The 12451-nt window shown below is 41.6% G+C and overlaps 1 protein-coding gene across 1 annotated transcript; it reads right to left on the bottom strand.

Annotated features, from left to right (window-relative positions):
- Nucleotides 1-7193: 7193 nt before the first annotated feature.
- On the bottom strand, nucleotides 7194-12153 carry shisa7a (shisa family member 7a). The gene is made up of 5 exons (XM_026185298.2): nucleotides 10331-12153; nucleotides 9524-9678; nucleotides 8982-9047; nucleotides 8508-8693; nucleotides 7194-8302 (listed from the first exon to the last, which is right to left on the bottom strand). The coding sequence occupies exons 1-5, from the start codon at nucleotides 11080-11082 to the stop codon at nucleotides 7332-7334; spliced, it is 2130 nt and encodes a 709-aa protein (XP_026041083.1). The 5' UTR covers nucleotides 11083-12153; the 3' UTR covers nucleotides 7194-7331.
- Between the last annotated feature and the right edge of the window lie 298 nt (nucleotides 12154-12451).

The following is a 12451-nucleotide window of genomic DNA, read 5'->3' as shown; positions in this document are numbered from 1 at the left end:
TTTTTGTTAACGGTATAAATCTTGGCATGTATCTTTTTTGAAAAAATTTTTTAAAACGAGTGCACATTCACATTAATGAACCATTAAAAAAAACACACAAATATATAGAAAACTTAAGTGCAGTCTCAAAAACATGTGGATTACAGATTAGAGTGACTCTACAGAAACGCTAAACATTCACACATTTAGTTTTTTGGACTAAGCTGTATTTAAAATCATTTGTCAGGATTTAGAAATGCTTTTAATTTTCTATATTTCTATACAAATGTAGAGGGTGACAGAAGGGGATGCTAGGGTTAGGGTAAGATGGAGGGAGGTGAACTGAAGTGGTGACCCCTAACAGGAGCAGTCCAGTGTTTTACCTAATTTGTCTGGATGTGTATTAAGGTGTATAAAAGCTGTACTGCTGCTGATGATTAATACCTGCAAGAGGTGGTTCTTTAAATACTTTGCTCTCAGATTCCAGGCTTATTTGTGATTCTTAGGGTGTTTAAAAGTAGAACTCAGCTTCAGCTTTCAGGCCCCACACTATTGCTACTATTAAGATCAGGCTTAAAGCTTTCCTCTTTAATGAAGCATATATTTAGGGCTGGATCCTGAATCCTCCATTAGTTACGCTGAAATAGGTCTAGGCTGCTGGGGGATTTCCATGATGCACCATGAGTGTTTCTCCTTCAGTCACTTTCTTCACTCACTATGTGTTTACACACTCCTCTGCTGGAGGTTTCTTCCTGTTAAAAGTGAGTTTTTCCATCCCATTGTCGCCAAAGCACTTGCTCATAAGGAATTATGTGATTGTTGGGGTTGTCTCTGTATTTTATTGTATTATTGTACCATCTTTACCTTAAAAATATAAAGCATTTTGAGTTAATTGTTGTTGTGATTTGGCACTATATAATTAAAATGTAATGTAATTCAATACAGTCAGCTTGCAGTTTAATAGATCTGCAGCTGTAAGCTTGGCAGAGTCAAATAACTGACTGTATACTGAGTAAATACGTCTTAAAGGCATTTTTTCCCTCTATCTCAACAACAAATCTGCACAACACAGTTCAGTGTTTGATTGCCAACAATAGGTCGGGGGTAACTAAGCTATTTAATAATGTTTAGTAGTTACCAAATCTGTGCAAAACAGTGACTTAGGAAGCACATCCTCAGACTAAATAATCATTTTATTATTCTTTTCAATTGATTCAGTTATCCAAGTCACAAGAGGGGTGAGTAATTTCACGCCTCTCTGGGTTTTAACAGTTTTAACCAGTGTGGTTAAAACTGAGCAAAGAATCTCTTATGATCAGTGTTTGCAGTTTAGATATTAATGTAAATTTATCTAGCTCCTCGTTAACTTCTCATCATTTATAGGAAACAATATATATTTTTTACTGTTTTTACAATGTTTGCTGTTGCAGTGCAGATTAAAACTGAAATGACTCAGGTTGACATATGTCACAGAATACACTACAGTACATAGTGCTACAAAATGCACTGTAGTTAGCTTCAGACATTATTGGATGTGTTTTCAGGTTATCTTTTTCTTGCCATCTTTGTGTATTCGAGATCATCAGGTGTGCTGTGCTGAGATAGAGCTCATATACAGTAAATGTCGTCATGTGAGTACTGTAGAAGTCCGTATTATGACTCAGCTTAGTAAAGAGAATCTATTTTTTAACTCTGCAAGTTTCGATCGCAGTTGCAAAAACCATCAACCGCTGTGAAGAAACTGTCTTTTATGTGAATCTCCCCATCAAAGAGGAAGAAGAGCAAGAGCTGTTGAGTCTGTTGGAGCAGCAAAGCTCATTAGAGTTACCAACCTGAGAAGTCACCAATTAACACCACCTCAGATTAGATCCCACATCAATGGTTCCCAGTGCTGAAGTAGGAAAACCACATCAGCATCAACTCTTTGCGTGAATTAGAGATAAATTGCTCCACAGAAACTACTGCTGAAGGAGAGCAATTAAGAGAATTGCTTGGGACAAGCAACAAGAGGACTGGACATAAAGAACAATGGAAACAGAAAATATCTGTATGAGTAGTTTTCTCACTAAATTTTGAAGGAGTGGAACTATAATTTAAATATCTTTTAAATAGAGTGATTCAGATCACACGTGCAGGCTCTACAAGGTCTGTTTGACCATGAACAGTGATTGGGTGGCCCATGAGATGACCTCTACAGTCATGTGACCTAAAACTAGCTGAGATGCTTTGGAATTAATTGAATGGCACCTGAAAAGCCACCAGTGGGAATGCTTTCAACACCTGCAAAGCCTCCAGGTGATGATCTGAAGCAGACATAGCCAAATGTGAAAAAACTGATAAAGACAAACAGTAGTGACTTTGAAACTTTGAAGATGTAAACAAAATATGAAACATATTTTTGTTTCTTTTCATTCCTGCATACCTAATATGCACATGTAACTGTTTTTGGAAACAGTAAAAATAAAGGAAGAAAAATGAGTGAGTCACAGTGTTCAAACCTTTTCACAGGTACTTGTTTATGGTGTGTTAATATGAGTTTTGAGAGGCGTTGGACAGTTTGGGCAGTGCATTTACTGATATCTACAAACAGTCAGATGATATTATGTTCTGTGTTTTGTTTTTGTCAGTCCCGTGTAAAGCAACAGAAATAGCTTTAAGGGTGAGTTACAGTCTGAGCAAAGCCTTCTTGCACAGCTCATCCTGGAGCCACTGAACCTCCTGGTGGTGAAATGTGCAAACTACGACTCTGACGCATCAGAGGCAGATAGTGCTTAAATCAAACATAATCATTTTTGTGCCCTCTTGAGTAGCCCCTGCAAGAATTATTTCTGTGTCAGCACGGTGGCTGTTATCTGCCCCTTCATACATCTCAGTGCAATAAATGTATTCACAGGAGGTTTTAAATATGAGCTGCGGAGCCCTTGTTTCACCATAGGAATCCAGCACGTCCAGCAGTGATATAACTTTGCAGCCCAGACGATCTCGAGCTGTAAATTATACGAAAACAATTCCACCTTTTTCATTTTATTTAAAAGTGCAGTTGTCCGCTCCCAGTAGCACTGCATAGCCATACTGCAACTTATATAACATCTCACAGGCAGATGATATGGGATTTTATTATACAACCAGTCTGTGTGCTCACTAACCTACTGAACACTAAAAGGGCCTTTTTTTTCCAAATATAGGAGGCGCTTTTAGTTTGACTCCTTATAAAACACCAGTTTGCCTTATGATTACTGTTATGATAACCCATATTTATTAACATACTGATGCTGAGCAAGCCACTGGTGTCAGATCTGGTTATTATCCTAAAAGTTTGACTCACAGATTGTTACAAATCAATAAATAAATACACTTCAGTGACAGAAGCAAGCTTCCATAGCAGTGTTTTATTTCTACTCCACTAGATTTGATCAGGTTACTAGTTACATGCAGATTTTACGTGAGAAACAATAATCTGTCGCAGTTATATAATATATAGTCCAATATTATACTGTAAATATGTCAGAGCAGATATTGTTTATGATAATAACACACTTGACATTTTCATCGTCGGAGACTGTTTTTATATTGCACTATTAAGACGTTCGTGCAGGTAAGAGCTCTGAAAACAACTGAAAAGTAGCTCGTTTATCTAAACTACAGAGCTCATTATTCACACCTTGGCTTAGATATGATTTCATTGTGCACCCAGTGAGCACACACGTCAATGTGATATATTGCTAAGTCTTAAATAGGTTTGAGAAAACAGGCACTCGAGGGTGTTTGTAGGTATTATGAAGTGCTTTGAAATGCAGAGGAACAATGTTTACCTCGGGGATTAATAAAGTATCATTTGAAACCCAAGTGCGATGCTGATAACTCGGTTTACGGTGTTAATGTATTTACAAGGAAACTGAATGCTGCTCATCTTTAACATGTCCCATGCTGAGATGACTGGGAATGGAGTTTTTTTTTTTCTTATGATTTAATGACAAAAGAAAAAGTTGGGAAGCACTTTAAAGTATGGTGCAGGTGAAGTCCTGAATTCACCCAGACAGAAGAGTTGAAAAGACGAGCATTAACGCAAGAAAAGAATCACAGTTTTTTTTCCCACCAACTTTATTATACAAATTCTTTGTAAGTCACTGTCGTATCCAAGGGGATCAATGCATTAAACAATAACAAAAGGGTCGTTTCGAAATTTATAGGCGTCAAAATTAATCCATGAATTGTTTTTTTTCCCCCAATACTGGACACTGTCCCTGTCCGCTTCAGATGGCCATTAAAGAATCCGCACTCTAAATGAATTCATAATGGCTAAAAACACACACCATATTCATTCATTTCCTTCTGAAAAGGAGCTTTTCAGCTTCACTTGGCTGTCTATTCGCTCTCCTCTGTGAAAAAAGTAAATAACCCCTGTGGCCATCTAGGAGGGTGTGACGATAAAAAGACAACAAAATGTTATGAGTTTGGCACTGTACAGATCATTAAATACTAACACAGAATTTTTCTGAATCTTCAAATTAATGCCGAAGAGATCACTTAAAATATTCTGATTGTACTAGCTATACAAAATACAATACTTGCACAAATTAGGTTAACCATTTATAAAATTGTGATAATGAGCTTCGATGGATATGGCTTGTGAGATATTACAGACTTTGCTACAGACCTTTTGTGGCTCTATTAAAAAAGTCTAACACTACTGTATGTCACCTGTCCTATTTCCCTGAAAAAGACACTGCACTCAAAGCAATCAGGTTTCCATTAGACGCCTGTTTTGTCTCCAACCTGTGTAATAAACATTCATTCGATACATACATACATTATGGCATCATGGGTTCAGCGTGTACAACCCATTTTTAAGTTACTGGGGCAGGCTGCCGCAGAGGAGACAGCAGACTGCGTGTGATGTTAAAATCACTTCTGGCCCATCCCAAACTCATCTATCCCTCACCGTCATCTACGCGTACGTTTAGAAGGCTGCAGATTATTCAATACCAGAGTGGAAACCTAAGTAATCACTTAAGATCAAGAAGTCATAAGGCCGATGTCTAGGCACAGTACATACAGCTGGAAAAATGGCCATAAAGGCATCAATGACCCTAAAATCCAGGCATCCTGTAAAAATGCCTCTCAATGAAATGGAGCTGGCATGCATCAAGATTTGGAATGTCTTAAAAACTCGAGTTTATGACCAGATGTATGAAAAACCAACTAGTCGCGAGAATGCTAGTTATCTAAAAACAATAAACACTTAAATCCCACCAAGTAAAAGAACATCACATCGTAAGATAATTGTTAATAATAACCATAACAGTTATAATAATTATTAATAATAACACTCCATCATATTCATAACAACTACATTTAGCACTGTGTGTAGGAAGATTGTCCAAATGTGTTTCTGTTTATCAGCATTTCATCTCTGTAGCTTTTCCACATGACTGAACACAAAGAAAAAGAAAAAAGAAAAGAAAGCCGGTGCAAGTTCGTTCTTTGATCGGCGTTATTACCGACGATTTCTGTTTAAAAAAAGCAAAAGAAAAAAGAAAATCCTCTCTCAGTATAATACCTTCCATTGATTGGTCACACGTTCAGCCGTGCTTGTACAGAATGTAAACCTTGAGGACACGATACAAAGTGTGCTTGTATCTGGTGCAAATATCAGGGGCTAGATTTGTGCAAAGTTTAGTCTCTGATTCTCGTTGAACTGTGCTTAAATTTCTCTTGTTTTTTTGTACACATTAATACTTAATACATCATGACAATATCAACACAAAATCAATAGAAAGAGATAGCATTTTATATGGACCACAGATATCACATACTACAGTATATAGGATAGCCCTTAGTATTGAAAAGCGTTGTTATTGATGAAGATTTTTTTTTTTCCGTTTCTGTTTTTTTTTTTCATACTGGCTGAAGTGCGTTATGATACAGCAAGGTCTTTGTCTTGAAGATGGGAAGGGCTTCCTAACCATCCGAGTCTCTTGTATGGCACACTGGAGCCGCTCAGGAGAGGACCTCAGGTCGCCCTCGCTCTTGACTCTGAGGGTTTCGGCTTGCTCTGAAGCCAATCCTTCTGTCTGTACAAAATGTTGCTGACTTTTTAATAACTTGTCACCTGGTGATAATAATTAAATGGTGATTGTCAGACCAGCTTCCTGTGTGGGATTTTCTTTGTATCTCCATAAATGGCTTGTAAGGACAGTTGTGTAAGTGCAACCTCTGCGTCATGGTCTATCGTTTGTGCTCTGTGGAGAAGCCTCTGCTCTTCGTTAGAGCGAGTTGCCTCTTTATTGGTAAACTGAACACATACGTCTGTTCTTTTATCTCTTGATTTTGTATGTGTATGTCAAGAATTTTTGGAACGCCGTGACTGATGGCTCTATAATATTTGGTAGCCCGTTGTTTTTATTTTTTTCAAACAGGTAGGTCCTGATCTATAGATGAAAACATTGAGAAAAACTCACCCATAATCTTATATCAGCTTACGCTCCCGTAGTGTAACAGTAATGAGATTGTGAGTTCCTCTGGAGGTTTAATCTAAGGTCACATGGAAAAGTAGGCAACCCATGGAATCAGATCAGTAATGTGGATACGTCCTCAGTTCCTGTCGGGTGGTGGCGTTGTGTCAGACTGCTGCGTGTCGCTCAGAAACAGAGCCCGTCTTGTCCTCTAGGTTATACAGGAAGCAAGAAAGAAAAAATCAGTTCTGTCTCACTAAGTCAGCACGAGGTCGGTGCAGAAGAGTTCAACAGGCGCACAGTTCATCATTCAGCCTCGTCCGGTCCACCGGGCTCCTCATCTGAGAGTCAGTTTAATAAATCTTCGTCGGTGAGGACCGAGCGGAGTGGCAGTCCAGGTAGTTGGCTCAGTTCTTTGAAATTCTGTGACAGGATATTCCACACAGGCCTCCGCTTCCTTTACCCTGTTTTTTCATTAATATCATCTGGTTTCCTATCTAATATGGCTCCTGAGTACTTTTTGAAAAAAATATATAAAAACTAAAGTATGAACGGCATTTCTGTTGGTTTTATTTCACCCTCCCAGTCAGTCCTTCTACAAGTAATGGCACCTCTGTATATGGCAATGCGGCAAATTCAGATACAAAATATGGCTGATGTAGGCTATCACATAACTGGAACAGATGTCCCCTACCTAATTTTTAGTTTTTATAAGTAAGTCATATTTAAGCTATTTAATTACAAGATAACACTAATTTGAATAGCCTAAACACATTATACTGTTACAATACTTTATACTTCTAGTTGTATTTCTTGTAGCTGAATGTCTAATAGTTAAATGCAGAAGGGTGATATATTCCTGTCCCTTTAATCTAAACTCTACATTAGGCACTGACCTCACACCGTCACCTCATTTTTACTCCCCGTCCTGATCCCCTGACTGCCTCCTCCCCCGCTCCCTGCTGACCCCCCACCGCCCCCTCCGGGAATGAAATGTAGCTGCTCAATTGTGTTCTGCCGTTTTGCTGCGAAAGCCATCCTCCGGGCGCTGTGGCCTCCTAGTGTTCCCGTTCCCATGACTACTCCGGTTCCGGGCCCCTCCCCAGCCCAGCCCATGCCCCCGCTCATGTGCCCCGTCATAGGCGTGGTCCTCTCCTGCTCCCGTCCGGACGTGGGATGAGAGTTCATCTTGATCATGTGGTGCCGGTCGAGGGAAGGCGTTGCACAGACGTTCTGCTGGGACTGGGCCTTCTGCTGGCGAGGCAGGGTGGGGACGATCCCGCTTCCCGTGTGGGCGTACGGATCTACAACACCCATCCCACCAACGCCCATCCTCTCCTCCAAATGGTCTGGGGACATGAGCAGCCGTTCCTGTCTCTCCTGTCTCTCCTGCCTGTCCTGCCTGTCCTGTCTCTCCTGCCTGTCCTGCCTGTCCTGGGTCTTCCTGGTGAGCGTCTGCGTGTTGGAGTTCTTATTGGAGGCAGCCATGGCTTTGTAGTACTGGTGTTGCTGGTTCTTGGAGAGCCGGGACAGAGTCCCGGTGTTTCCAGGGACATCACCCATGTTGAGCAGCTGGTCGGTGGACTTAACTTTTCTCGGAGGCTTGGAGAGAGTGTCGTAGTTGGGGTTGTGCTGGGGCTCTGGGGGATCCAAAGGGTAAGGATTGGGAGTGGGTGAAGCAGGCATGCCAGAAGGTGGCGGTGGGATCCAGGGCCGAGCCGCATGTCTGGGGAGGGTCCCTCGCCCGCTGAGGGTGTAGTCTCCACCCCAGTGGAGGTGGTGCTGAGACGACTGCAGGGCCGGCTGGGCTGTGTGAGGCCGGCGCTTGGTGGTGCAGTACCCAGATGAGTACTCGTCAAGACCTTTCTCTGCAAGCCAAACAAAAGTTCTCTGAATTGTTTATCACCACAGTAAATAGCATGAGCACATAATGATGCATCGTGCATTTCACAGCACCCGTGTCAAGAGTGTCGCTCTGCTTCAGCACTTACGAAACAGCTGCAGAAAAAGCAGCATAAGGGGAGCGCAGCTTAGACGGAACATGTCTCATTCCTGGAAAAGCGCGATACTCACCGAGCCGTTTGAGTGAGGAGTATCTGTTGAGCTCAGGCTTGGTGGCGCTCTCGTACGAGGGCGGCAGCTGGGCCAGGTTGTGCAGGGAGTGGTGGAAGGAAGGCTGCGATTTGGTGTTGTTGTGCTTACTGGAGAGCAGGGTGCCTCCAGCTGCCAGCTGAGCATTGTTCATCCGAGGTGTGCGTTCTGCAGAGACCAAAGGGAGAAGACGACGGTGTGTTAAATGAGATTTGCTCCTCTGGATATAGCGCGATGCACATAGCAGAGTGTGCATCTTCTAACATTCACTGAAAGCGACAGATTTGAACTTGCTTTCAGCACTAACACAAGCAACCAAAAATATGATAATCATTATTATTGTTGAAATGAATGAGTCTACTTTTGAGCTCCAAACGAAGCTGAATGAAGTAAATGAAGCATCCAAGTGATTACATGCAATTTACATGGGAGCCCGGCTTTCATCAGCTGCCTTACCGATAGTTGCAGTGTGCTTGGGACTGGAGCCTGATGAGTGGATGAAATTGTGTTGCAAATTGCCCACTGTAAGTGAAAAGAACATGAAGTAATCAGCTCACAAAATGGATGTCAGGCAGTTGAGCGGTGTCTTCAACTAAAAGGAATAAGGAAACTTTACGTGCGTATCTACCTAAATCAATTCATTTTCACATGATCACATAAGCACCCATCTCCACATTCTTGTGCAATTAACTACTTTAATATTGAAGTGGAGAATTAGAGACACAGAGGACCCCAAAAGAATCATTTATAAATGACCATGGCCCTCGCAGAGAAATTACCGAGGTTAAAGATTCATTTTTTAGCACATCACTACTGAAAATTCTTAATTTATTCTCTCTCATAAAGACATCTTGATGGAGGAACACAGAAAAAAAAAGCTGCATCCATTTACAGACGTGACGAGCACAAAGTGCCTCTGCATAAAGAGAGGATGCTGTTACAAAAGTGCACCTCTGATCGTGCTATTCACTAACGCGCTACGAGCCCTAGACTCTCACATCTGTTGTCTTTGCTGGGCAGCCCGGGGGCGTAGAGATTTTTCGGCGGTCTCCCCAGTGTCCCCTGGCCATCTCCTACAGCCAGAGCCACGCTGTTGTTTCTCTCATCCTGCTGGACTGGGCTCGACTGGTGCCGCAACATGTCCACCAGAGCTCTAAAGATGCCATAAAAAAAGCAATAAAGGAAACATGAGATAAAAATGGCAACAGGGTATAGGCACTAAATTCTTCCTCCCATGAATGCTGTTTTTGGATTGCAAATAAGCAACATATCAGCCATCTATGTGAGGATGAATGCTTAAATATAAATAAATGTGAATGTTAATCTTGTGGTCGGACATTAGGGTTTACACCGGTTATAATCACCAGTTAACTGTGCGGTTAATTTAAGTACAATGATGAATAAATATGGAAAATGTGAAACCAAAATAACATGCAGGGCTTCCCTGAGGGGATCAACCAACACTTCGTTTTGGTCTACAACTGTCATCTTCCATGACTGATGCAACTAGTAAAAACACCAAAAGACCCATCTTTATTGCCAAGACGACGGCCCATATATGAGATAAGAAAGCCAAGAGGAAATCAAAACAGCCACGATTTCCGCAGCAGTCACTCGATGAAGATCAAATATGTTTCAGCTGATGACTAATAACATTTTTCTGGGCCCAGAATGATGAATGTAGGCCATTTATGGAGTCCTGAAAACCTAATTTCATTACAATATTCATACATCAAAATGAAGTACTGAATTCAGCAATGAGGTGTGATGAAATTAAAAAAAAAACAAAAACGTGTAAGCCTCACCTGGGCATGTTCAGGTCCCTTTGGTTGGCTTCCTGTTGCACCTTGTTGAAGACCACCTTGATGCCTACTGCGACAGCCACCATAAACACAACCACGCCACCGATGACAAAGCCCGTGTTGTGGCTTTGCTGCTTCAGTGGATCAAAGTCTGGGTCACCTAAGTCATCTGGTGTAATCATGGGCTCCGTCTGTGGCTTGGCCCAGTCCGGAGAGTCGTAGTTGTTACAGTTGTCCTGGTCCAGTTGGCGACTTCGGTCTGGACAGCAGAAGCGGTAGTGGCAGGTTCCGCAGCAATAGATGAATGTGTCCTTGGAACAGTTGAAAGCGCTGTCAAAGTGTCCCATTACATCGTAATATCCTCTGCATCCATCCACCCATACATCCATTACAGGTGCCACCTGGGCTGCACCTAGAGGAGGTGCGAGGGCCTCTGCTGAAGTTACATTCTTGGGGAACATTACCTGGGGCAGGGGTCTCGGAGGAGTCTCTAGAACTTCCTCTGCGGTTTCTGGGAGCGTTTCTGGAGTTTTTGTCCTTCCTTGGAGAGCAGCTGGCCTGAGGTTGGCCTGGATGGCGAGGAGTATGAGCGAGGAGCTGGAACCAGTGTCAGGCTCCTCCGTGAACGGTCTCCCTGATCGGTCTAGGTGCTGAGGAGGTGGGGACGGAGAGGCCTCCACGACGGTAGCAAGAGGGGCAGTGAGGAGGGAGAGGAGGGAGACAGCGAGGACTCGGAGATTGGTGGTGGGCGGCATTTTTACATGACTAAGACATCTATTTTTTTTTTATTGAGTCAATGCAGTTGCAACGGTGTATCCGCTTCTGCAGTTTAACCCACTAAAATGGCATGTGATGCATTCAGCATGTACTGGGTACTGGAGTTTCATTCACTAATGCTGGCTGATGAAATCTGAAATTTTTTGTGTTGTTCGTATTTATAAGGTGTTATAATAATAGAAAAGGTCGGGAACAATAAAAATAAAAAAACTGTACAAACAGTATCAAAATGTTTTTGTAAGTTTCAATAATTGGTGATAATGGTATTAAAATGTTTTTAATTTCCTGTTAGAAGGGAGCTCTGAAAGTGTAATGACTTCATCTCTTGCCCTCTAAAAACCCCTCTCGATTCGAGAACACTCAAATGGATGCAGTTTTGTAAAAAGCACAGATTGAAAACAATCTTCATGCTTTTAGTCCTTAATGCCTCATCCTACATGCCCTACTGAACAAAAGAACAAACATCTCATTTACTACCAGGGGTGAAATTACGCTTTGCAACCACAAAGTTAGGAGCAAGTATTTTTAATAGAATATGGCATTCCTGTACATTCCTGCGCTGATGGCACTTAAAGAATAGACTATGGCCAGTTTTTTGTTAAATGTAAACAAGTTTATCTGTTCTCTTCATTCCTTTTACAGCCTGGCACTACGTACATTCAGAAATGGCACTTGTTTAACCTGTAAGCAAATCCTTTCTGGGGGGGAAAAAAAAGGAAAAAGATATTAAATCTATTTTGTTTTTATATATTCGGCACTTTTTGCCATAGTAAACAATTAAATGGAAATAAATGACTGCACCACTGATAAATACTGTCCATTAGTGTGGCCTAGTTTCTATAGAGTACCGCATTATCTCCACGTTAGCCTGTTCTCGGCACCCATCACATCTATAGATACACTGTGTACTTTATCTCAGTCTTTTCTATGGCTGGATTATTGTGCTCAGTACTCGCCTGGCACGGACCGTTACTGTGACTGGGCTGTGGGTGATAATGAGAATGGCTCTGGTTAAGTGCTAGAAGACCGCAAGCACTGAAAATTGGGAGTAATCATAAAGCAAAGAAACGACTCCCAGCCTGTAAAATACATTGCACAAATGAGGCAAATGTCATGATTTTAAGTGCTCTGCCTTCAGCTTGTAGGCACAAAATGTTGCCCGTGTCACTCAACTGTGTCGCTAATTAGATATGAAGTGAATGGCACATTGCTTCTCCGTGTGACATGTCTCTCTAAGTAAAATTATTCCTGATTTGTCTCCGATGTTGAAAGAATATCACTTTTGTGGAGAAATATGTAAATGTGTGAAGTTATTGTGTTGGAGGTGTTGGCAATAATAGACAGAGG

The sequence above is a fragment of the Astatotilapia calliptera genome, chromosome 11 (genome assembly GCF_964374335.1).
Source record: "Astatotilapia calliptera chromosome 11, fAstCal68.1, whole genome shotgun sequence".
In the NCBI taxonomy this organism is placed as follows: Eukaryota; Metazoa; Chordata; class Actinopteri; order Cichliformes; family Cichlidae; genus Astatotilapia; species Astatotilapia calliptera.
The sequence above is the reverse complement of the archived record's forward strand: the minus strand, read 5'-3'. Positions and strand labels throughout refer to the sequence as shown.